Genomic DNA, 27,761 nt, shown 5'->3' on the forward strand with positions numbered 1-27,761 from the left:
GAACTGGGAACCCTTCGGGATTTATACCCTTCGTGCTCTAATACCAGTTTCTCTACCCCTGAGCTATGCCGCCCCTCACATTTGTAACTCAAATTTTGCTTCTGGGGGGTCCCTGGAACTAAATATTTTGAGATGGGGGGTCCTTCACATGAAAAGGTTTGAGCATCACTGACATGGAAACATAGGTTTCTTGGCACACATTTTCACGATTTTTCAAAAATAGCAGATCTACAAGCTCGCAGCGCGGCACTCGGTGCCGCCCTGTGAGCTTGTATATCTGCTATTTTTCAATAGTTAACATTCATGGGGGGCCCGCAGTGAATCCTTGTACCCAGGGCCCAGAATTTGGTGTGACGCCCCTGTATGTGTGTGGGAGGAAAGTGGAGCGCCCAGTGGAAGCCCACATTAACTTGAGGAGAACATGCAAAGGCTACACAGAAAAGATCCCAATGAGATTCAAAGCTTGCTGTGAGGCAACACTGCTAACCCGTAACCACTGAGACCACTGACCCTTGATGTTTGAATAACAGCTTCACTCCCCCAAACAGCATGACACGTGAACATGAATTAAACACACATTTCTAAAATGGTTTACGTTTCAGGGTCAAAACATTAACCAAAACTACAGACCATATAGATGCTTTCCTCATTTTCATAATTTTACCTTTTTTCCTGTCCATTTCTATCTTGCAATGTTAATACTGAATTCAACATTGAAATATTGATAAAAAATACCTAGTTAATGATTAAGCATGGCAGAATATCTATCCTAATTACCTCTACCTGATCCAGTCCATATCGATCAGCCAATTGTTAACCTTGAAACATTGTGTAATAAACAAGGTACAATGTTGGCCTCTGGCACAGATACCTCACATGACATTTATCTAAAATAGGTTTCTCTGTCTTATTTATAAAAAACATTTATGCTATTCTCAGTCATTTATATTCTCTCGGATAACTGTAGCTAAATCAATGCTTATAGCCTTAGCATGTCAATGACATTCCTGCCAAATACATACAGTAAATGTAATGTTTAAATTGAGTCAATCAATGTTAGTAATTACTACTTCCATTTGCATTTGCAATACTATATGATTGAAGTTCATGTCTTGGCCCCTCCAAGTAGATACTTCAGCTGCAAGAATGGCCATTCTACATGCTATGCAAAAAGATGCATTTGAAATTGAAGATTAACAGTAATATTCTGATTTGGACACGCACGCGCGCACACACACACACACACACACACACACACACACACACACACACACACACACACACACACACACACACACACACACACACACACACACACACACACACACACACACACACACACACACACACACACACACACACACACACACACACACACACACACACACACACAGTACAGTAAGACAATATTTTCTGCAGAACGTTTCTGTCTGGCACTTTCAGATAACAGAAGAGAGAGAACGTTTCTGTCTGGCACTTTCAGATAACAGAAGAGAGTTAATGACAGGCAAACGTCCAATGTAAAATCATTTACAAACTCCACTGCCTGGTTAAAGTCTCTGTTTGTACATACTGTGACAGCTGTCTGTTCAGTCCCCCCCAAAAAGGATACAGATCAAGAGAATGATTTTTCTGTACCCTTTGTGGCCTCCCCCCACTTTATCCCTCCCTGTTCATTTCTTTCTCACAGTCTCTCTCTCTCCCTCCCTCCTCTGTCCTCCATCCTGTCCACGGTTGCCAGATTTTGGAAGAGAAATAAGCAGCCAGGTCTATGAAAACGTGCCCAAAATAAGCTACTGTATAATAACCTATGTACAAAAACGGCTATGTCAGAATAGATGATCTAAAAGCTCATATTGCGGCGCATTGTGAGCTTGTAGATCTGCTATTTTCAAAAAAGATCTGAAATATTTTTGAAACATTTTAAAAACACAAATCTGGTACAAAATGTTTTCATATGGGGGATACGCGACTATAGGGTACCGTGTAGGCGTGTACCGATTTGCGTGTTTTGATAAAATCAGCCTCCTGGTGGCGCTATAACAGGCCGATCTGAAAGATTCAGGGCAGACGTTCTGCTCTGGCATCCAGATTGTGTGTGTCCACTGTTTCACTGCAAATGGCTCAACTGTGCCGGAGATTAGCTGTTCACAGACGTACACACAGACACATGGACGGGCGGACGGGTGGACGGACGGACGGACGGACGGACGGACAGGGTGCAAAACATAATCTCGGCCATGCCTTTCGCCCTGGCGGAGACAATAAGCAACTACAAGCCCCAAAAAACGCAACCATCAAACTAGCAATACAAGCCACTTTACAGAAAAACAAGGCCAAAGTCGCTTATAATAAGTGGACAACTGGACATGGCAACCCCGATCCTGTCCATCCTTAAGCTCTCTGTGTTTATATAACTACCCTAGCAGCAGTGCCCATATCAGTCCTGTGTGTCTCTGTCTGTCTGTGTGCCATGAAGCCACTGTTGGTGTTGGTAAGCTCGCTGCTTGCGGTGCTGACATGCAGGGCTGCTCCAGCTGTGGAGCCAGTAACCTGTGCAGACGATGGGGGGATTGCAGCAGCGCGCCTGGCCCTGCACACCATCAACCAGCATCACAAGCATGGTTACAAGTTCCAGCTCGACAAGATCCGCACAAGCAAAGTGGAACAGGTACAGACTACAGAGAGTGACAGTGTGTGTGTGTGTGTGTGTGTGTGTGTGTGTGTGTGTGTGTGTGTGTGTGTGTGTGTGTGTGTGTGTGTGTGTGTGTGTGTGTGTGTGTGCGCAATACTGTATAGGGAAGACTGTTGTTGTGGGGGCACTGGGGGCCATACTAAGGAGAGGTGGGGGACATTGACCTAATTTTGCATGGACAGATGAGAGATACAGGTAGCCTATACGGCAAAGGGATGATGATCAAATACTGGAATTATAGACATTTATAGACAACTAATGATGACATAGTAGATGTTAGATAGTAGATATTATAGTAGTAGAATAATATAGAGTATTAGAGGAATATTATATGTAGAGAAGGAATTGCGTCATACAGTAAGTGCTGTGATAGTAAGTCAACAGAATAAGATGTGCAATATTCATATTTTAATTACATCCCTACCCCCTAACTAATTAAAATATAAATAGCCCTATGGGAAAGACATTTACTGTTATGTATGTTACCAAGACACACATTATTAATAAATATTATGTCTACCAGCCTACATATCTTGTAATAACAATATTAAATGTGGATTGTGGATGTATCTGTTTCTTTCCAGGTTCAGGGAGAGTGTAACATTGAGTTGATGCTGGACCTGAATGAGACAGAGTGTCAAATTATCAACCCCAAACATTTTGAGGAATGTTTTTACAGAAACGAGGCTGAAACGGTACAATATTTCTCAACTGTTCAGTAGTCTGTGGAGAATGTGAAAGGTTTCTGTCATTAAGCTGACATTTACGTCTCTTTTCCAGAACGTGATTGCAGCATGTAGTGTCTCTGTGACTGTCAAAGACGGTGTCGCCAACGTCACCAAATATAGCTGTGACACCAAACGAGGTGGGCTTCTCCTCGAATGCATTGAAAGCCACGCAGGGATAGCCAATTAATTGAAAGCCAAGCAGTGCAAAGTGCAATTACATAAGTATAAAAAGATAATTAGACACCGTTTAAAACAATATATTATTTACAGTATGTATTCAAAAGGTTCAGTCTGATTTCTAGCTCCTTTAAAATCTGTGTTACTAATGTAGCACAGATTCATACCACTGTTCTTTAGCAATAAAAACCCACAGTGTGTTCTGCACTGTAATTTCAGGAAAAACACTGGTATAGGCAAGTACACACTAGAAGCTGAGTGCATTCAGCATTACAGAAATGTCCATAATCACAGTAGAATACTGAAGAACTCTCAAAGGCACTGTTGGAATAACTTGATTAAAAGTGGTACTGTATAAAACAATAGAAAGCCAGCAGGATTGCTTAAATAGGCCCCAAGCTTATTGTTTTGTATCATCAGCATGTAAATTGGAGTGTGAAAATAGTTATTGCTTGTAAAAACATCTTTACAAGACAAGTAGGAAGTTAACGAGTGTGATCAAAAAAGGTCTTGTGGGGGATTGTGTGGAACTATAATGCACTGCATCGCAATAAGTTGTTGTGAGCTTAGATCTGCAATTGTTTTGGTTCACGACACCGATGCACAGTCAAGTATAAATCCACTGTGGCTTTGCACAGGCCTACATACAGTACATGAAATACATACTGGAGGTCTCCCTTTATTGGAGCATTTTGAGAGTAATGTACTGTGCAAAGAATGTTAGTGTGGATTGCTCTTATTATTCACCCCACCCATTCCATTCACTCAAACCACTGCCCAGGGGGCCTCACTAAAGTATGGAGACATATTTTGAGTAAGGTATCCTTTAAAGTCGAATGAGGATTTCCTTCTTCTTCAAAAGGAATATTACTGTAGATGTACAATACAGATACATACTGGATACAGTATAGTGCAATAGTGCATGTACCCTCAAAGGACTGCAAACCCTGTTCTATTTGAAATAACTTAAAGGGGAATACCGCTCATTTCAACATCAAACCATATATCTATATACGTATATATATATGGACATGGTTCAATGTTGAAAACAAGTGGTATTACCCTCTAACTGATTGGCATTTGTTTGACCACATTCCAGGTTTAGAGGAAGATATTTTGTAGAGAGTATAACTCCTTCACAGCAGTCACATGCTATCAGTCTCAATTATTTACACAGAGCCAAACATTCACACAAGACAAATTTACTGATGTTTGTTGACTCAGTTTGTGTATTGTATGTGCGTGTGCGTGTGTATGCACGTGCGTCTGTCTGTGTAGGAATAACGGATGAGGAATTAAAGAAGAAATGTCCTGACTGTCCCACCTTGCTAGCGCTCAATAATGCAGATGGTCTGAAGTATGTGCGTAAAGGCGTTACTCTTGTGAACCAGAACGTCACCAATCCACGCTACTTCATTCTGATGGAAGTGGGACGAATGTATTTAGGGGTACAAGCACACAAAACGAACATGCACACATTCATATACTTTACACATGCCGTTTTGACTCCAACCCGGATGTCTTCAGTGGTTCAAAATTACACTAGAAAGGGGTGCTCTGTGGAGCACAAATCACCACCGGGGGGCACACCTCTAAAATAATAATTCACCCTTTGTCAAGTCCTGCCCGTTGTCCCGCCCCTCTTCACACCCATTGGTTGCTGTGTCTTGGTGGGACATTCCATCCACTACCATTTTAATTCAGTTGCTTCGTATTGTTATTCTGTGTGTTCAATTCTAATTTCAAACTTGGTTTCAGTCAAATGGAGCTGCTCAGTGGCAGTATAGTGACTCAGCATGTTTTTAAATGTTTTTATTTCTCCAAAAATTATGTTAATAGCAAATTCAATATAAAAAAGGCGGAACCAGGGCAGGACAAGGCAGATAGAGCTTGCTGGTTGGTCAGTCAAGCAGGGACTCAGGGACCAACCAGAAAACTAACAAAGGGTGAATTACACGTGTTTGTCCCTGATGCAGCAACACGTCAGGCAGAAACCTTGTAACTCCAAGTTTCAAAATAGTATGTTATTTCATGAACTAAAGCCCTACTTCATCATACAAGAGTGCTGCACAAAAGTAGTGAAAACAGCAGATCTACAAGCGCACAACGCCACAATGCCAACACAGTACATGTGACATATTATGTGCCACAAGGTCTCCGTCTGTATACAGTGTTCTTCATCATCATACAGCTTGACTGAGACCGGAATATTTTACACCAGTCTGACACTGCAAAAATAAGAAAGAAAAAACAAAACTCACTTCTCTGGCCGGGTCACCCATTATAAAGGCATGTTTCGTTTTTTATTGATGTAAATATGACACTCTGAATTAAATTCAATGTTTCCAACTTACTCCTTCTCTTCCCCTGCTAGTTCATGATGGGAACGATGCACCACTATGCAGAGTTTGCCCTTGTGGAGTCACACTGCCCAATGGGGACCAGAATAGTTATCGAGGCATGTGTGCCCCTTTGCCGTGACAGAGCTGTAAGTGCAATGCACCCGTGGTTCTCAAACCTTATCATTTAAAGGACCCCCAGTTTGGTTTTATATTATAGTCCACGGACCCCATAACTCTTGAGTGTACAAATGGTACTAGATCGATCTATAAGGGTCCATTCGGTTGCATTTGTATACTCTCAAGAGATACAGATCACTGAGGGGCCGTTTGGCTCCTTACTAGGAGTCATTTACATGAGGAGCCCAGGACACCTGGGGGTCCCTGAACCACACTTTGAGGACCACTGCAATAAACACACAAACATATTGGGCCCTCACAAAGACACAGGAGTCATTCTCACTATCATAACCTCATCTTTTATTGCAGCGTCACGCCAGCTGCCAATCCACTTATAGCATATCAACAGGAGAACAGCAGATTGAGTGTGAGTTCTATCCACCAGAGGTATGTCCAGTTCCACAAATCCAAATGACATTCATAATGTTTCAATATTGCATTTTGGTCAAGTCACCCATGTAACTTCCTCTTCTTAAAATTCTTAAAAACCTGTTCAACCCTATTAATACACTATGGTACTAATACTTTAACACTAATAAAACTCTCAAAACTATCAACATTCTTACTTCTTAGCAATCCCAGACTGTTCAGGAACAGTACGTTCAAGTTTGCTTTTATTCTCTCCAAATACCACACCCTTCTTTGTTGCTGTTATGTTAATATTCTGCTCAGAAAGACAGCACTATCCATTATGTTTTTTTTACTCTCATCAGAACACCACTGCTGTGGACATTGAGCCCAAATGTGGACGCCCACACCGCAGACCCCCTCCCATGACTCGTCCTGGACCACCTCCATTTGATAAAGAACAACGCCCAGAAGGCCCCCCACCCCACGCTGGAGGCCGCCCACCCCACCCACCCCACGCAGGGGGCCCCCCACCCCTCCCACCCCACGGGTGGGGCCCCCCACCCCACCCACCGCATGCTGGCGGCCCCCCACCCCACCGACCATGTCCGCGTCCGGGGTCCTTCATCGACTACCATCCCTTCCATCCCTTCCATCCCTGCCCCCAGGCCAATCAAGACGGTGCTATCCATCCCATCTGCCCCTGGCCCCTGCCCCACTGCACACAGTGAATTCATATGTACACCTGCAAATAGTTGCTGTTGGGGCGGAAACCCCGGAAACCGTTACTTTTCAGGAAATTGGAAAAAGAATCCATGTTCCATGAAGTTATTATTTAAAAAATGAATAAAGTTAAAATCTGGGACAGATCGGATGCTGCGTTCATGATTTGTCGCCTTTTTTTTAACTAAATGGGCACCTCCCGCAAACTTTGTAAGCCAATAGCCAACTAAAATTAAATATGACTAATCTGACTGATACATCTTGATAAAATAACTCCAGAGAGAATGTGTACCGATTTGAGTGAGTTTTTTTAAATCAATCGGAGTAGTAGTAAAAAGTGTGTTCGCTAAATAATGGCAAATCTTGTCAGGCGGAAATGGGTGTGGTCTATATGGGGAGTTTTGTACGATCTACGGTTCAAGAGTTATAGGCCAAGGAAGTTCAATTCCGCGTCATGGTGAAGACTTGACATTTGTCCTATAACTCTTAGATATAGATAGATTGTACAATAAAAACGTAACTTCCCATATAGACCACACCCATTTCCGCCTGACAAGATTTGCCACCATTTAGCGATTACTGGTACTTCAAAACACACTTTTTACTGGGATATTGGGAGAAGTTTCACACCAAACTGTCCAGCGGGGTCCAACATAAGCTGCACCTAGACAGACACACTCACGGACAGGGGAGAAAACATAATCCTGTGTTCTTTGGATAAGCTTCAAACACCTACAAACACCTAAAAAAGCCTAGTCATATCATATACTGTACCTGCTTTACTTTATAGAGACGTCATCTTCAGTCTTCTTAAGCTTCTCCCCCAAGGAAAGGTTCTCCTCCTGAAATATTCAAAAGATGGTTTTCGTACAAACGTGGCTTGGATACGATCACAAAACTGCAAGGTGAGGGTAAGAACGTCTGCATTTAAATGAGAACTTTTTCAAAACCCCTGTTTGGGGAAATCTCGCTAAATAACATGTAGCAATGTGCCTCGTGCTCATTGAAGGTTAGATGAGTTAACATAATGCTTTTTATTATGCTTCTGGTTTAATGATAGAACTCACTCAATTGAGTTTTTTAGCTTGAAGTAGTATTTGTCTCAACCAGAGTGAAGTTAGCAGAGCTGTCAAGCACTGGGGACTGACTTAACTGCAGCAGAAATGTGGAAAGCATGAAAAAGGAATAAGGAATAATAATAAAGCATGAATAAGGAATAATTTTAAGATTATCTTTTAAGGCAATAGCTTTTTCAAATCAGAATAATCACATTATGAATTTATACTGTTTGTACCTTGGATTATCAGTCTGCAGAGATTTAAGGTCAATGAATCTCTGATGAGATATTATTTGAAGCTCATCAACACCTGCGGAACCTTTAAACCTATGACAAACAAACACCTTTTCAGTGAGGAAAACCTTTGAGTAAGTAAACACTCATCAAACTCTTCAACAGCATTGTAGTGAGCAGCACAATGTGTTTGTAATTCAAATGCTTACCTTTGGATGTCATCCTCTGATATGGAGAGGCTCAACAGAAAATACGGGTCAGTATCAGCATCTGTTACTGTTATTTTAAAGTAGTAATGAAATAAAGTGGTATGAAATCCTATATTGTTGCAACGCTTACTGGATTTTTAAGTGTGGCATAAATGGGTACAGTGTTTGTAGTCCTAAAACCCAGATACAAGTTCATCATGGGCTTCCTTGTCAGAATTCAAATACCACAGGGTTTTCAAAATAAAATATTTAATGTTTTGGACTATGACGCAAATTACACCTGTCTCGACTGTGAATTTTGAAGCTGTTTGGTGTCATTTCTTTGTCCCTGTGTGTCAACTCTCATCCCTTTGTTTTTGGAAGGTGTTTTGACTTTATAACGTGAATTTGTGCTTTAACGTTTTAACAAAAAAAAAACATAGTTTAAGCAAAAAATATCACTTACCAATCCTAAATTAGTGGAGCCCATTTGTCTCTTCAAGAGTAGACAGTCTAGAGACTCTAGACACTACCGTGTATGTACAGATGGCTACCGTCATCACAATCATTGCACCTCTAGGCCCCTTCACTTGCTAACCTTTCTTACCGTATTGACTGAACCACAGAACGCATAGGGTCTCGTTTAGATTTTGAAACAATGCTGGTCTGGATTTGTTAGCCTAGGCCCTAGGCCTAGGGGAACTGTGCAACCTGAAACTTTCTAAAGTATGGAACCCCTCTCTCCTTAACTCCCAAAGAATTACCAGCCATCAGGAAAGTCAGTTATACAATGGGTTATATTTTCTATAAAAGCTTCAGAATGGGTGACGGCTAAATAAGAACCAAAAGTTACCACCCTAAATTATCTCTCTAAAATAATATAAATGGTAAATGGTGCATTTATATAGCGCTTTTATCCAAATCGCTTTACAATGTGCATTACATTCACCCATTCACACACACATTCATACACCGGTGGCGGTGGAAACCATGCAAGGCACCAACCAGCTCACCGGAGGCAACTTGGGGTTCAGTGTCTTGCCCAAGGACACTTCGACATGTAGACAGAAGAAGCTGGGATTTGAACCGCTGACGCATGGAGCATTGGCCAACCCACTCTACCTCCTGAGCTACAGCCACCCAATATAACCAAAAGACATCGATAAACCTAACTCCTAACCAACAAAACAGGATTAATAAATGCTACCCACCCCTACAGTTCAATTTCTTTGCACAATATGTGTTTGCTGAGAGAGGAGAATGCAGGAGCTCTCACCACCAGCCTCTTACACACTTCCTTCCTAGTAGGCTGCAACCAATCATCTCCCTGGCGCCACCTACAGTCTCAATCATCCACTTAACTCATTCATTCATTCACTCACACACACACTCACTCACTCAGCTCCAGGCCCCTGCAATCAGGGGCCGGGCCCCCTCACACAGACCACCTTGCACCTCCCCCGTGCATCTGTGAAACCGGCAAGTACTCGAAAATAAAGGCGAAACACACATTTGCATAGTGGTCGCAATCTTAAGCTCACGGATGGTCCCCTAAGTATAAAGCCATTGAGTCCTGCCGCCGGGCCTGCTCAGCTCACACACCTGCCAACTCCACAGGAGCACCTCACACACGGACAAGAGGGTTATTATTATTATTATTATAACTTAATTACATTTTTATCCCACCATTATGTAACCCATTTTGTCACCAGTGTCAATTATCTAATGTAATCCTGGGCGCTCTCTGCCAACCTGGGGAGAGCAACGGACTGACTTCATGCATGCTTCCTTCTATGCATGGAGTTTACCCGGTTGGACGTAGCGCATGGAAGGAACGCGTTATTCCACGCAGTTCCTTTCCTCTCCATCAGGCAGTATAGAGACCACGATTACTGCATGTTTTTATGGGGATACCTACCCTAGGAGACACGGGGAGAACATGCAAACTCCACACTAGGATATGGGCACTGATGACGTGGAGGGGAGAACAGCGTCCCCAGCGTCCCCAGCAGGAATCAAACCCAAGACCTTCTAGCTGTGAGGCGACAGCACTACGGACTGCGCCACTGTGCTCTGCAAAGAGGGTTATTATACCTTTATCCACAACTTTCCAACGTCCCATCGTGCATTGCGCAGAAGGTGTGCGGCAGCTTCCGGCACCGCAGCCGAGTGTGATCTACAAGCTCACAACGGTTGCATCTGCGACGCATGTGAGCTTGTATGTCCGCTGTTAACCGGAAGTGTCCCACAGATAATGCTACAGTAAATTCTCGCGGAAACAGGTGGATACACATAAGATGCATTAGAAGACCCTAGGGTCGTAACAGGGTTGAACAGGAAGTAATCCAACCAGTAATGAAGGTGGGATGTGCAAATCTCGGCTTGTACAGTGTTTGTTTATTGCTTGCTCACCATCATTTTACGCAGCATGAACAGTCAGACCGGAAGAGCCATGACACCATCAAATATGGTGCGGAAAAGGCCAAGACACATCAAACATCTTTAGTTAGTAAAATATCTCACTTTGACCCTTGATGGAAGTATTATTGTGACGCATGGGACAAGTCATTAAGTTTCGAATGACTTAAACCAAATAATATCCTTGCCTGGTAAAGAGATTGACCTGACTCCAAACACTCCATGTCCAGGTGAGGTAGGGTAGTCAAGTCACAATGACAAGGCAAGGGATGTCATCATCATATTAGGCCACTAGAGGGCACTGTTACATTACAGCAGCTGACCGTGTCTCACTATAATAATTATAGCCTACATTTATAGGAATAGTATTCCTATAATAATAATATATATAGGAATACTATTCCTAAAATAATATATATTATTTCAAACTATTCCTGGAAAAAAAATATTATTTTAAATGGGATTATTAGAGTAACTATAATGGTTTCCTTAAGTGTGTGTGTGTGTGTGTGTGTGTGTGTGTGTGTGTGTGTGTGTGTGTGTGTGTGTGTGTGTGTGTGTGTGTGTGTGTGTGTGTGTGTGTGTGTGTGTGTGTGTGTGTGTGACATCTTCATTAATTAGCCACCAAAAGGCTCATGATGAGTCAGGCACATGAGCTATGTTGCTCTCTCCTTCTGTCTGAAGTCAGATCAAAACTGCTCTTATCTACACTACACCTCATTACATTGACTCCATTTATAAATGGACTATAGTCTTACACAATGTTCAGCTAATGTCCTACTACACCCTTACCACTGCTTACAGCCACAGCCTAACAAGAACAGCTGACTCTGCTAGCTTGAAATGGCCCATTCTGTAAATTAAATGGTGTCAACTGAATAGGTACCTGTATTTGAAGACTATTCTTTCTTGTGGGTATTAAACACGTCTGTGAAGCCTGGTGGCCTGGTGTTTCTGCTGTGCGCACTAATGTTTAATTGTCCCTTTTAAAGAAGTAGTTTTAAGCAGTATCAATATCTGTTACTGGTTACTGCTCTTAAGAAAATGCTCCTACATAAGAATCAGAATAGAACAGTTTATTGTCAAATCACAGGTTTACAGAGGTTATTTATCCACCTGTTTCCGCGGGAGTTTACTGGAGATTATTTGGATCACACTTCCGGTTTAACAGCAGACATACAAGCTCACATCGCGTCGCAGATGCAGCCCTTTGTGAGCTTGTAAATCACACTCGGCTGCGGCGCCAGAAGCTCGGTACAACGTCTGCGCAATGCACTATGGGGCGTTGGAAACCCGTGAAAAATTTAAAACAAAATATATCTATATAGCCTACACACATGGCATATCCAGCCGGGACAGTATTGTACTGACCCTGAAAGAGATCGGGCCGTAACTCGCTCATCCAAGGGAGCTAGCTCGCTTGGCGTTGCAGGTTGCTTGCCAGGTCTGCTGAGTGGGGCGCCCGTGTTCGTCCCCGGTTGGAAGCAAACTTCAGTCTGCTAAACGTTACATTGGTGTCAGAAGTAGGATCCGTGGAGCCTGCCCTCGCGTGAGGGACCGGCCAGGTTGGCAGTGAAGTGTGAAGTGCGGGGGCGGGTCTGTGAGGAGGAGGTAGTGTAACGACCCTGCAAGAGATCAGGCCATAACTCGCTATGACAAGCAAGCTAGCTCTCTTGGCATTGCGGGTTGCTTGCCATGCCTGCTGAGTGGGGGGCCCAGGTTCGCCTCCCGGTTGGAGGCGAACTTCCCCACTCAGTCTGCTAAACGTTACAATATGTAGGCCTACATGAGGATAGACATAGGGTGCATGAACATAGCAGCAGGTATGTGCACGACTGCACGTGCTGTACATGGTACCAGTAAGACTCCCAAATCGGGAGATGCATGTATACACAAATTGGCCTGTAAGTGGCATTGGTTCTGGGTACATACAGTTAGCACTTCAGTCCAACAGTATATAGACTTTGAGGTTAGAGATAGTGTGTACCGCTTTGCGTGATTTGTGTGCAAAGTCAGTAGGGTGAGTGGCAAAATATGTCTTTTGCTAAAATGGGCCACATGGTGGTGCTAGAAGAGGCCCATGTGCAGGTAGATGTGAAGATTTTAAGTGGAATGTATGCCAATCCAGCAAACTTTAGAAGGCAATCGTAGCCTATCAGGAGGGAATATAAAATCGTCCACATGGTGGCGCTAGAAGAGGCCCATATGGGAAAAGGTACAGATGCATGTTGCAGACATGAGTTGCGAGATAGTGTGTACCACTTAGCGTGATTTTTAGGCAAGATCTGTAGGAGTGGTGGCGCTAGAAGAGGGGCATGTGAGACATGAGACATGAGACATGACGGACAGACGGACAGTTAGTGGAGGTTTTGATAGTAACTGCGACCTGACGGTCGCAATTAGACACTAAGCTGCAAAAAAGAGTATCAGTGCATGGTACATGATATTAAGGTGCAAAGAAATCTGCACATTGTCAGGTTCAACCCCATAGTTCACAAAGGGCGGTAACTTTTACAGGTAGCCTACAATCCACATGGTAGATCCACAAGGAAAGGTCCATGGCCATTCTGGTGACAGGCGGTGGTCACGCCTTGTTTAACGGTCTTAGCAGGAGAGGAAACAATAGATTCACCTACCCTGGGTGGAACTGTATGAGACTTGGTATGTTCTTTGTGCCGGTAGCTATAAGGATTTACGACACACACTTTTGATGCTCACAACTGTCATATAACTTGGAATAAAAGATTTACCAATGTACCAAGGACTCTGACCTCTAATGACACTTATTGTACTGATCGCACTGTGGACACTCACTTTTCTTTGCATTGCACTGATTGTGTGGACACTGTAACCTGGTGTTGTTGTTTTTCTGCATAGTGTAGGATAGTTGTATAGGTGTATACTCTTGTATACTGTTGTTCTTAATTGATGGTGCTTTGTATTGTTATTTCTTACCTTTGTATTGCTGTATCAGACAGTACTTTCCTTACTCTGTATCTGTAACTTTGTAACTGTAACTGCTGTGCTGCCTCTGGGCAGGATCAATAAAGGTATGTATCTAGTCTAATGGTAGCTGGTGGAACCAGGTGGTCTTGCCCTTGCCACTACGGCAGGCCTCCTTGCCTGGCTGCAGTCATTGTAGGAGAATGAACAGTTTGTGGCTGGTCCTGTCCTGATGATACGCTGGGCTTTGACTACACACATCTCTTGCAGTTCCTGGAGGGAGGGAAGCTCACCTCACATTATATGTGCTCGGCCGACCGCACCACTCATTGTAGGTTTTTCTGTTTGCGGGTGGTGCAGTTTCCGTACCAGGCAGTAACCCAGCCTGACAGAACACTTTCAATGGAGCTGTTGTAGTGAGACTGCCTACTGCGTACATCTACAGGCGACAGACCAGTATAGTCACTGCTGAGCCTTTTTCTCACATGCGTGTTGTGTGTGTGTGTGTGTGTGTGTGTGTGTGTGTGTGTGTGTGTGTGTGTGTGTGTGTGTGTGTGTGTGTGTGTGTGTGTGTGTGTGTGTGTGTGTGTGTGTCCCACTTGAGCTCCTCCTCGATGTGTACTTGCTGACCCTTTCCTCCTGGGGAATGTATGTATTTATTTAGGCACTTTGAATTGGGGAAATAATACTTAATTAATAAGATTGGTTCTCCCCTGTACTAAGGGGAAAAAGCATAAAATACTGCATAAAATAATGACTGTTTACATCTAATTATTCAGATTATCTGACAATACTACAGTATAGTACATCAATGCATTATCAATAGTGTCAATACACAGCATGTCTTATTTCCAGTGTAGAGTGTAGGCTGCTCACACCCTCTTCATGAGACTTCAGCACCTTGGACAGTGACCATTTCCTAAAGTGTAAAAGGTTAGGTCAGAGTTCTTAACTTTGGCTATTGCTAGAATTGTTAGATCATTACTGTAATCATAATAACCATACCAAACCAAACTCATGCATAAACCTAACTAAACTGGATTATTTAAACCACACCATTGATTGGTCAGGGGTAATGTCAATATTATTCTTCTATTCCTACACTTCGTACAGAAGCTACAGTAATGACTTGTGTCTTCATCAGTCTAGTTGTCTCTCAGGGACTTACACTATATACCTTGAAAGATTGAAAACAGGTTGTTCAGTTGGACAACCCTGGATTAGATCATGAATGAAAATAAGGATCTGCAAAGATGGCAGGTCTCCTCTGCAATTCAGTTAATATGACTTTATAATCCGGAATATTCTAATTTTGATTGATAAATACCTACAACTGCTATTGAATTACCTTATTGGGATACATTGAAAGGATTGACAGAGAGACTGGGCATGGGATGAAACTGTATTAATATGGTAATGGCGTATAGTTCTGTCCTTGTATGCCTCAGCCCAGTCTCTTGTGTTAGTTTCCTGAGGCCCTTTTTTACAGAACTGATGACACTCCATTTTGAAGTAGATCTCAGCCTGTGAAAAACCTCAGTATGTCGATCCCCTTTCTGTTCTCCCTCCAACATTTAATTAGCTCCATTTGTGTTTGGACCTCTAAATTGTCATGCTCTGTCTTCAAGCATCCCTGTTTTGTTAGCCAGCACACCACAAAAAAGAAATAATAATAATAATAAATAAAATAAGTTAAAACAGCATTTACGGAAGATAACGTGAGCAAATGCTGCCTGAAAACGTTGATACAATCTCAAATAAATGAAACTATGTAGAAATAACTGGAATAACCAACACAATTGAGTTGTGGCATAGCTTGTTTATTAATGGTATATTTTGCATAGGGAAACATACTCACTTCCAGTAATGAATTCATCAGCATCTGCTGATAGCAATGGCTGAATAGGGTTATAATGAAATATTATCAAAGCTCTTAATATTCCCCACACCAGCTCAATAACATCAGTTCGGGAAACGTTACTCTTAAGGTCAACTGTTAAGCCTAATTTATATTTCATCTTACGACTGAGTTACTTGTCAAAATGTACTGATTTTCAACTAAAAATGTTGACACCTCGTGCTTTTTAGTGGAAAACCAGTTCATTTTGTAAAGTAATTTTTGACTTTATAGGCTGTATTAAAATGGCAAGAGAAAACTAAGCCCTCTGAAGAGGACATGTTTTATTCACTGGTCACATCATTTATGTCAGATTCTTTTAATCCTATATGTATAAATGTAGCCTTTGAGTGAAATTCGAAATATTGAAAAGTAAAGTTTATGTTTATAACTGACTTTTGTTTCAACTGAAAAACTAAACTGTATCATTCTTGAAACTGTTACTGAAGTTATGCTATAGTATAGCTGGTCTGTAGACATAATTGTTCAACACCTTGAGCTCTAAATTTGTACTGCAGTTAATAGCTGGATACAGTACTTCATAATTTGGTTTCTTTCGAGCAGGCAAATTTATACACATAATTAATGCTTAATTATCACATAATTTAAGATGAGTTCATCATCAATTAAGTGTTAATTGCAAAGATGAATGTGCATGCTCAAGTAAAGTGTTACAGATAATTTACTCCCTTTTCAAAGGTCATTAGATGGCCCAGATCAATTCTAATACTGTTGATAGTGATAGCTAGCACTGCTGCAGGGCAAGTAAAGTGAATGCTGCCTTGAAGTCAGGGCTAGCCCACTTTAGTGCCAGTGTGAATGGGAAGTTAGCCAAAGGCAAAAAGCTCTACTAGCCGGGTTTACAAAGATTGACTTTTAAATGGCTGTCTTTAACTACTGTTTCATTTATACTCTGCCGTATGACAAATATAAATCAGGCTTAAGTAAATTGTGAAAAGGCAAATTTGACTCTGGGCTTTGTTGTCTAATAGCAGAGCTGTTCCTCCTTATGTTCTCTCTGGTGTGGGGGACATATGTCTGGCGGCAAGCAAAGCAGTCCTTTACAATAATATTATCTGAAAAGTTATAATGAGAAAAAAAGTCCTTAAAATATGACACTGCATTAAAAATGTTCTCTGAGAAACAAATAATGTTTCTTCCCTTCTTTAGAAACTGTCTACAGCACATGGAGAAAACTGCGTGCAGAAACAAAGTACCAACAGATACAGAAATGAACCAATAAAGCACTGCTGTCAGAGGAAAACCTTGCATCTCTACAAAGTCAGAATTTACATAATTAAGAAATATGGAAATTTGTTATTTTCCAACTTCTGTATATTGTCGGAACTACATAAAAATTGTTTTTTTGTGCCTGTGCCAGGGCCAGGAAGCTTAGCACACAATGAAAAATTCAAGTATGAAAATAAAAAATGGAAACTGACAATATTAGAGTTACTTGGTTTTCAGTCAACAGCAGTAACAGAGTGGAGTAGAACATAGGGGAATCACATAAACTGTTATAGAAAAGAGCCCTCTATGAAAACCAACATAACACTTGAATGTTTCAATAGCTAATTCAAACCAGCCTCTATACCTCTTATTGCATCCAGCCATAAGTTTGGAGAGATCTGAGTCATTCCTCTGCCAACAACGCAAACAGAAATAATCAAGAACCATTATAATGGCTTACTTGAAACACCCAGAAACCCTTTTTGTTGTTGCTAATAATGCTAACAGTGATCATCCATAACCATTATAACGGCTGACAAATACTTTAAGAATATGTCAGAATAGTTATAATTGGTAACAATTCTAGCCAATCATTGTTAGCAGTATCGGCACCAGTGTGCTGGTGTTTTCCTCGCTAACAATGCTAACAGTGATTACCCAGAACAGCACTTACGTTTTTATCAGAGTAAAACAAAAAAAATAGAGAGAATTCTGAAGACATAAATCAGTGTCCCAGTGAAAATCTCGATCTAAAATGGATTCAAATGAGATGATCTGTAATGATGTGCTTTGTCAAACTGCCCATTGTTACAGTGCATATTTCTAAATGAAATCGGAAAATGTGGTTGTAGTTGTTTTTTTGTTTTTTTATTTTTTTGTTAGTTTTTCAGCTCATCTTTTACACTTCTAGGTGGCCCTTTTTTTATTTCCCCCACTTTCCGTTCTCTCTATTTTTTTATACTCTTTGGTTTGTATGGCTTGTCACCTCAGGACCTGCATGGCCCATTTCTATTGGCCAGGGCTGGTGATGACCTCATCGCAGTCCACCGTCCCCTCCAGACTACGATGTGTCATATGACCATGCGATATTTGAATACAACAGTACTGCACAGCTTAGCATACAAAACAATTCAAATTAAATCAGCAGTAACATAATAGGCACTGCTTGTTGAGATCATTTTTGGTTTTTTCAGTTTTCAAGCTGTTGACCTGCTGGTTTTTTTTTTAAATAGAGGCGAGAGAAAATGAACACTGTCCATGCCAACTGGAAAGGGGCAATTTCTTTGACCTGATGAGAGAACCATGGAAGGCTAAACATGGAGGTAGAACATCATATTCAAAGCAAATTTTCATCAACCCTAGTTCAGTCTCTGGTGATGTCAACATTCTCATCTTGATAAGTAAGTGGGACATTAACTAGTAGTTCCCAGTTGCTCAAACACACACCAAATCAGTTTACCAACCTCAGTTATAATGGTAATGTTGTTACATCGTTTATAATGGTGTTACATCGTTCAAAATGGCGTTACATTGTTTAAAATAGTGCTTTTCTTGCAGTGCTTGTTTGATATATCTTGTCAAGTCAACCATGGCATTAGTGTTTCACTGTTCGATCAAAATCATTCATTTTTGTAGACAGAACACATACGATTTCTCGACCTGGCATGTTGTTGTCATAATCAGCATACCCAGACAGGGCGGTGAACAGCTAATCAAAATAAAATAAGAATGTTTCAATTACAATCTAATGCAAGATGGTGATTTATGTAATCTGTACTTTTTTGATGACGATGACTGCACAGGCTGATGGGTAAAAAAGACCACAAATAAAAGCCAGTCAGTGACAACAGCAGATCCCTAGCACCATTTAAGCCTCACTTTGCATAATAACACAGATCACCTCTATGCTGAAACAGCACGGCTGACCATCTCCAAATCTTAGAGCTACTTTCACAATGCTGTATGGATCTATCATGTCTATCGTATATCTGATTGGTATTGTCATCGCGTTTAGAGAAGGTAGCCGAATCGCTTTGTGGTTGTATGATTGGATAGTTACACAGCGATAGTACAGAGCGATAGATATGAAGAAGGATCACACTTCATAACCTGCTTCACCACAGCACGCTCCATATGTTGGCAGCCTGTCATTCAATATGCTTCTCAAGAGCCCGATAGACAACATTTGGCTTTGTTAAATAGAAACGTTATTGGCCATCTCAATGGGTTCTTTACAAATACAGTATTTCCTATTTGAGGTATAGACATAACATACTGTATACTATACACCCAACATTTTGATGATTGGTCGTTTTAATAGCATCTAACTCCATAATGCAGCTCCATTTTTTCTATGCTAGCTGATCTAAATGTCTTATGGATGTTTTCTGGTCAGACATATTGGATATTTCCAGTGAATACTTCTTAGTTCCAGATAAGGGAAAGCAACCATGCTCAGAATACAATTCCCTTTATCAATATAGCTCTAACCTCATCCATTTATTGTTGTATATGAAGAATTGACCAAAAGAAGCACCAAGGATGCAGTGACCTTCCATTTTGTAGTTTCATACTACAAATCACACACAGATCAGTGTCAGCTATTTGTTGATTTATATTAGGACAGACACACTCACAAATAGCATGAAGTGGCGATGCTGAGGCTCCAACCTTATCTGGTGTATCTGTTCTGTCAGTTATCTATCTTGTTTCTTTCTGCTGTTCTGTCTGTAGTCCTTGAGGGCTGGCAACCTCAGTCGCTGTGTTGCCATTATGCTGACAGTTAATTCACCTCACTAACCACAGCATACCATAACACCCGGTTAACCATACCACCTCCATCACAGCCTCACACATCACTTACTCACGTTGACATACTTCACACAATTTAAAGCTTTTCTTCATCTCTACTGTTCTCAGCAACTAGCAACGAGCAACTGATTAAAATAATTTGGACATGGTGTTGTTTAGTAATATCCATGTTAACACCACAACCCTGCTATGTTGTTTGATGCCAAAGGCTACTGGTTCTACAGAAGTTCCAGTAACACGTTAAAAATGTCCAAACTCTCTCTTTGCTTGACTTTGGCAGAAACGTCCTCGGTTAACAAGAGTAACCAACACAAATGAAACTAACTTCAAGCTGAAGTTAGAGACAAAGCTCTGCTCTATTGACCCCTAACCCATAGTTTTCAACACACCATATCTCTTCTATTAATCATTTCTCATCTCATCATCCTTTACACAGTTAAATCTTAGCATCAGTCCATCCAGGTTTCTTCCATTACATGGAACATAGTATAGTCTGTGGCTTGGCCACTGGCTTTAAAGAGCCCAACTTACACACACAAACATGGACAATCTTAAACATCCTATACACATTGTATCCTTTTTATCGATATGCCTATATTGTACATAATATTATACACACTATTGTGTTGAAAACTGTAATAGTTCTACAAGCAAAGTAACAATAACAAATAAAAAATAAACAAAAATGAAAGCCAAGTTGAGTAGGCATAGTCTATGCCTAATATAGTGTTTAGTGCATGCATCAGAATGAAGCTCAAACCTCACTTATGGCCTCTTTTTAACATCCTGTCACACGATCAGTCACATGGTCAAACTCAGCCAATAAAGAAATGGACGGTGTTCTGCCGGCATATCAGAAAGCTGCAGAACCTTTGAGCCCACCAATAGCTGACAGGCATAACTCTAAACCTAACCCTAAACTTATAACCTCGATGCCTTATCCATTTCATGGAAGTCATACTCTGTGGCTTAGCCACAACCTCAAATGAACTACATGTTAATACAGTACATGAACAATACGGGCATAGCTAAACACCTGACAAAATATTCACAATAAATAGTAAGACTTTCTGAACAGACATGGTGCCTTTCTCCAACACTATAATGTCTACGTATTTAATACTTCTTATTACATCTTACATTACAATTGCTATGGCAGCATCGCCACAACAGAGGGGAGACAGAGCTAACTACAGACTCTGAAAATGGCTTTTATTCATATCATATTGTGAATATTTGATCAGGAGTTTCCACCATTTCTCTTTTTTCTTTTAGATGTGGGATTCTTACCCTATCACTAACCATTGTGCCATTATCAGATCCCAGGTAGCTAGCCATAACTACACTCTTTACAGCAAATCCAAGGGGGTAGTTTTAACATCACACTTTATGAAATGTTTCAACATTATGTCAGAAGCACATTTTGTTGTTGCTGTTACATATTCCGTTGAAAAGTAACATACACTGTAAAATCCAGAGTGTTAATTTAACCACATGAACCCTACAGTAGCATCCCTACTCTGGGGCAAACATTCAGTGAAAACAGCTAATCTAGAAGCTGCTCAACGTGTTGTGAGCTTGTAGATTGTTTATTTTCCCAGAAGATATTTGGAGTAGAGTGAAAAAGGAGGGGGCCTATAGACCCTGGCCCTGGGGGACTCCCGTCAACTAAGAATATGGGGTTTAAGTGGTTAACTCTGAGAGTATGCAAACAGAACTAAATGGTTTTCTTCCATTAGTACACTGTCTGAGTTAAATCAACACTGAGGATTTTACTGTGTACACAAAGAGATGCACAGAAGCTGGTGAAGGCGTTCCACGGAGAGACACTTGGGTTAGTATTGTTACTGACAGACCATTTGAAGGATTCTTTTAATGGACCATTTTCTCCTAACCTAAAAACTGTCTACCAGCTAAACTGGGCAACAACAAGCAGTCACACATGCAGCATTTTTTTCTGTTTTTGTATTTTTGAAATGTTACCAGTTGTACCAAGAAAAGAAAAAGAATGATCACTTTTCCTTAATAATGTATTATTGTTATTTAACTAAAGGCAAGGCACATAATGTGTTTTATGAAATATCGTGCAAAAGAGAAGTTTAACAACAGGGCTATTATTAAAATCCAAAGGAGTAGATTTGATAGGGAATCACTCTTCCATATAACGCCCTCTGTTGTCATACAGAGGGGAAGAGAAGAGGGGAAGAATGAAGGAAGAGTATCAGAAAGAGGAAAGGATTAAGAACAGGATCAGGAGGGAGAGGTATCATCAGGTTGAGCCATGCATTCTTTAGGTCAGCACAGCGACCACAGCAGCACCATGCAGTTTACATCAGCTTTCAGCTAACTTTAATGCCAAATTTATATTCCATCATCCGACTATGTCCTGAGACGAAAATATCCTATCTACAAGCTCAGAACTTGTCGCGTTGTGAGCTTGTTGATTGGCTATTGTTGGCATGGGACACCGTCATACAAATAAGTATAAATCAGGCTCAATGGGCTTAACCCAAACCCTCTTCGAACCCAGTATACGATCCAGGTCATTGACCATAATCACACTGCGGCCATTTTGCTCTTACATCATATTTGGGGAATGGGAAACTCTCCCAAGGATGGTATAAGAGCTAAATAGCCGGAGTGTGAATATCATCAATATCAGCACCTTCTTTAGATAATCCAAACCTGTAGCAGTCATAGGCCACTGCTAACTTTAACCCTAAAAAAACTAGCGGTTCAAACAAATTTCACTCTCACACAGACCACCCTTACCAGCAAATTACTGTACAATATATTGGTTTTCAAGAGCACAAGGCCTTAGAGGTTAGCATGTGGCCATTTAGTATGAAACACTTGTAGAGTGTGCAATACAACTTGGTATAAGCAGACTTCATGACCTCTCAGAAGACCCTATCTGAATAGACAAAATGTCACAAGAAAGCTATCTCACCTTTGTACCTCTGCTGGAATTTTATTAATGAATGATCAATGCAAATAAGGTCATTTGGGCTATACAACAGACTGCTTTACGCATGCTGATGTGTTTCACAATTAGATTTAGTTTTGACCTAGTCACTGCCAAAAGACCTCTCAGACCTCTTTCAGATGTCTGACCATTAGCAATATGCAGGAGGTAACTCTTAATTTGTTCCTTCTAATTGATGTTTGGCATATATTGATATTGACTTTGTATAAGACCAGTGTTGAAGCTTCCATTCTGTTAAATATGAGAAATGTTTAAACAAAGCTGTTTCAAAGTTGGATGCCTCAAACTGGGCTTGAAGAATGTACAGTTAACTCATCCACTGTAGCTTTGTGTGATCTATTCTTGGCATGTTGCACATAGACAACCCAATGTGCTGAAACCAACCCTAAACCAAATCAAGCATTCGGGGTGCCACTCTGGCCTAAGTCTATAAATGTATCTTGCTCATCCTTACATCCCCCACATTAACTCTTAATTTCGCTGCCATGGTTACCATGGGTTACAGCTTAAGAGATATACGCCTCCATGCTTTCAGCCCTGGAGGGAGGGTCAGGAAGGATGAGGGTAGGATGAGTTCAGCACTTGAACACTCATTAGGGAAGCATTCTAGAACTGGAGAGAGGGAACCTGGGTTTTGTGCTCAGTTCAAAGTTCAGCTCATGTACCCTGCTGTCAAAACCATTGACAACCTCTACAACAACACAGTAAAACCCACCGCTTGGCAACATGCCACACTATCACGCCAAAAAGCTGCTCGAAAAAAAAGTGCAATGCCTGTTATATCCAATAGTATTACACCTAGATACAAGTACAAACCCCTTTCCCAAATAACCAATACTGTGTCCGCTGAGACAATCAGGGACCGAAAATCTACACACAAAGTCTCCTCAGGTGAGAGCAGGGATGAGTTGTGGAGATACAGGAACCATATTCACATTCTTGCACACAGCCACACAATGTCAGAGTTTCACATCCTGACACACACATCGCCACACCATGATAGAGCTTCAAACACACATGCTAGACAGCAGAATGTCAGCATCACAATCAAGTTATCTTGGCATTTCAACATTACATCTTCTTCTACAGCTGTTTTACAGCAGTAGCTCAACTCATCACAATCCTTATCAATCAGGCACATGCACAGATCAGGTCCAACGAGGGCTTTAGCCCCAGTCACCCACAGTCCTGTCTTAGAATATTATCATTCATGTAGGTTTTTATATAGAAATTAATTTCACCATCATCACTTAAACAGGGCAAGATGTTCATGAAAAAAAGAGGTACACTATTTTGGGTGTACCCTTTTTTTGCTGGTGCCCCTGCCCTCCAAAATATCTGTGCACTGTCCCACTACCAGTACCACTTGTGTATGCAACTGTAGCATTGTGTGCTGTGTTAGAGTACTGTAGGCATGAACATAGTTCTTACATTCCACCATGATTCATTGTTTCCTAATTCAAAAACAAGAGCACAATCAAAACAGTCTTAAGAAACATGAGCCTCTGAAAAGCAACATGACAGGTACAGGCCGATGATTGTCAATAAAAGGAAAGAGAAAAGCCTCTGTCTTTTGGTGGGAAGAGAGCAACGAGCTGCGCTGTCTGAACTCCAATTTCCCCGAGCACATCCAAAAACATAGTGAAAAGTGCAAAGAAATAATATATCAAAAAACTGGATCTTTCACTCTCTCTTTCTGGTTGATTCAGAAAATAAGGGAGGCTTATTTGCATATATAAGAAGCAGCACCTGCAGCGGAGAGGGGCATTCTGAGAGTGATGAGGAGGGGAGGAGAGGGGAGGGGTATGGGCTAATGTCCTTCCCAGTGAGGAGGCCTTAGTGTTTAGAGGACTACCACTCTGGGAGTGGTCAGGGAAAAGAAGGAAGGTATAGAGAGATGTCCGTCCCATGTAACAAACCTTGTTGTTGTTGCCTTGGGGATATTTTTTAGGAGAGAGGCCTCATGGGACACGGTAGAGGCCTGAATCTGGCCGGCTTCACAGCTGACAGTTCATGTGGGCTGCACCGAACACCCCCTTCAATCCGTCGCTGTCGTTTGGATATCACAGGTCTTATTGGTGTTCATCTTGCTGCAGCCATTTTCCATCATCATCTTCCTCTTTGCATTGTGTTTGGTTTGGGGGTGCCCGCGGTTCTCCGTCTCTCTCTTTCTTTCTGTCTCTCTCTCCATCCAAAGGATGTCTCTTATCATGTTTAGGTAGATACACATATATAAATATATTCAGATGTACATTTATATATGCATAACAACACATTACGCTTTTATGTGTATTTTTCGGCTTGTGTTTTCTTGACAACATCATTGCCTCTCCTTCAGGACATTGGTTTGTCATGATAATCAGCCTTCTTCTAAAGGTCACTCAGTTGCCCAGGTACCAAGACTGAAACAGATAGAGAAGACAGATTCAGGTAAAAAACTAAAAGTGAATTTGCGGGCACATAAAGAGATTTTGAACATACTGTGTAGTCACAACCTGTGTGTGTGTGTGTGTGTGTGTGTGTGTGTGTGTGTGTGTGTGTGTGTGTGTGTGTGTGTGTGTGCGTGTGTGCGTGCGTGCGTGCGTGCGTGCGTGCGTGCGTGTGTTGTAGACATGTACACACATGTCATCTTTGGCTTATCTTTAAGAATAAAATAAAATACAAAATACAAATACTAATACTTTGCCGAAGTACATGTTGTGCTCTCTTTTATTGTTTCAACCATCTGCATCAATTAGCACAAAGTATGACAGTTGAAAATTTTGATGTTTATAAACTTCAAAATATGAAATCGATATTAAAACAAGAATCTGTGAAAGAAAATCCATTACACAAGAGCAAAGCAAAAGAGGGAGATTGAGAGAATCATTCACAAAACCACTCATATTTTTTTTATGGTTTTGCAATGCAGTGTTCATATATTATGTCTGCATCAGCAGTAAACCATAGTAAGCCTTCATAAAGCTATACAATATGAACAAGGTCATATTTACGGCACAGCACCGAAGGGGCCAGCTGTCTCGAACAGGGGTTGTCTGTATCTCTGTCCCTATCTTTGTCCCCACAAAAACAGACCGATCACAGCATCAGCTCACGCTACCACAAAGCTCAGCTGACGCTGCTATGCCAATCATCTCACTACTGTACTGTTTGCAAACTGTTAATAACATATTCAATCAAAAAATCTAAACTCAGTTCACGCTAGCCCAATCTTAGCTCAGCTCACTCCCAAACGTTTTAGCTTGAGACCCCAAAAAGATGTTCATAATAGTAAAGACTATAGCAATGTGATGTGTTGTGAGCTTGTAGATCTGCTATTTTCAGAACTTCTTAATGTTGTTATTCTAATTTATGGAATAAAAATAAATAATAATAATAATATTTTTTATGAAATTGTAAAAACAATATATATATGGAACATTTTGGGGATATTTTTTTGGAAATCTTTTGAAATGAAAAACAAAATATACTGTGGGAAATTAAAAAATAAAGGGAAATTAACTTGAGTCTGGACCTGCTAATAAATGTTAGCACATCATTGGTGCATTGTTCATCACCGTATCCAAAAGTAAAAGGATGAAGAAAAGCAATTGTCCCACTACAATACGAAATGTTTTCAATTTACATTTCAAGAATGTCAGCTATTACCTGCATACCGTATGTAGTGGGATTCAGGACACTGAGCCATATACTGTAACTGCAAATTAATTTAGCGAACCTTTCAGTTGCCTCTGTCTGTTTTACAAAACAGGGATCCCTCGTAAATAAAGATCTCAATGGGATTTCACCTGTATAAATAAAGGTCAAACTAAAACATGAGAAAAAAACAGGGAAACCACACCGTTATTAGATTAGACTCTTGTTTTTCTTACGGTCACATGTAGATTATTTAAGAATTCTTCATTTAAAAATTATTTCCACTGAGAGTACAAAAGGAACCAAATGGTACACAGTAGCTGTTGATTTTACTTTGCACATTCACTCAACACTCCAGGATGTTTAAATACTGTAATTCTGTTTTAAAAATCACACCCGTGTGAACTGAGCGGTGGTTGTGTGTGTGTGTGTGTGTGTGTGTGTGTGTGTGTGTGTGTGTGTGTGTGTGTGTGTGTGTGTGTGTGTGTGTGTGTGTGTGTGTGTGCGTGCGTGCGTGCGTGCGTGCGTGCGTGTGTGTGCGTGTGTGTGTGTGTGTGAGAGAGAGAGAGAGAGAATATTGCAGTTGATGCTCAGACTAGACTCAAGAGCACCCTCTCTGGCCACTGAGTGGTAGTTCAGGCTACATACACACATACATACACGGATACACGGATACACGGATACACACACGGCCATGCTATGGAGCGGTCTACCACCGCTCAAAAAACATCTTAATGGTTATTATAACTCCATTCATAATACAGATTTCACTGACTAATTTGAGTAACACAGCAGATTATGTTGGATGTATTAGCAGGTAATAAGTCATCTGTGACGTTTAAAAAAATAAACTGCCTTTTATGTCAACTTCTGCCATGTTGTCATAACTGTGTGTTGCGTTAACAGGAATCTAAACAGACCACAGTGTATCAGTATACTGTCGATCCTAGACATGGCACACTAGCTCTCCCCAGTTCTATAGGGTCTGATCAGGCAATTAGATGAACTATTCTGACAAGCTTAGTCTACACACCTTACCGTCGCTCCAAACTACCAAGAACTTATTTCACCTTGCATTCAGTTCAACAGACACATGCAGACGCGCACGCACACATGGGCGCCCGCGTGCGCGCGCGCACACACACACACACACACACACACACACGCGCGT

The 27,761-nt window shown here is 41.1% G+C and overlaps 2 protein-coding genes across 6 annotated transcripts in view; one reads left to right on the top strand and one right to left on the bottom strand.

The window, feature by feature from the left end:
- The first annotated feature begins 2,432 nt into the window (after window positions 1-2,432).
- ahsg1 (alpha-2-HS-glycoprotein 1) lies at window positions 2,433-7,350 on the top strand. Its single transcript, XM_080721744.1, has 7 exons — window positions 2,433-2,671; window positions 3,280-3,390; window positions 3,476-3,560; window positions 4,879-5,048; window positions 5,975-6,088; window positions 6,429-6,506; window positions 6,833-7,350. The coding sequence occupies exons 1-7, from the start codon at window positions 2,474-2,476 to the stop codon at window positions 7,196-7,198; spliced, it is 1,122 nt and encodes a 373-aa protein (XP_080577870.1). The 5' UTR covers window positions 2,433-2,473; the 3' UTR covers window positions 7,199-7,350.
- Window positions 7,351-15,834: 8,484 nt separating this feature from the next.
- The window catches only part of nfic (nuclear factor I/C), a 58,401-nt gene continuing 46,474 nt past the window's right edge, over window positions 15,835-27,761 (bottom strand). For all 5 annotated transcript variants that reach the window (XM_080721064.1, XM_080721067.1, XM_080721065.1 and 2 more), the window contains one exon: window positions 15,835-25,356. In XM_080721064.1, coding sequence (XP_080577190.1) covers window positions 25,336-25,356 — 21 coding nt within the window. In that variant the 3' untranslated portion in view covers window positions 15,835-25,335. The remainder of the gene's footprint in view (window positions 25,357-27,761) is intronic.

Source organism: Nannobrachium achirus, assembly GCF_963921795.1.
Source record: "Nannobrachium achirus genome assembly, chromosome: 1".
NCBI classification, from domain to species: domain Eukaryota; kingdom Metazoa; phylum Chordata; class Actinopteri; order Myctophiformes; family Myctophidae; genus Nannobrachium; species Nannobrachium achirus.

What these genes read in the sequence shown, in the direction of transcription:
- ahsg1 (XM_080721744.1), top strand. Translation starts at nt 2,474, where the DNA reads ATGAAGCCACTGTTGGTGTTGGTAAGCTCGCTGCTTGCGGTGCTGACA. An exon ending in ACAGAAACGAGGCTGAAACG is followed by an intron (nt 3,391 to 3,475) that starts GTACAATATTTC and finishes TCTCTTTTCCAG; the next exon opens with AACGTGATTGCAGCATGTAG. An exon ending in CCCTTTGCCGTGACAGAGCT is followed by an intron (nt 6,089 to 6,428) that starts GTAAGTGCAATG and finishes CTTTTATTGCAG; the next exon opens with CGTCACGCCAGCTGCCAATC.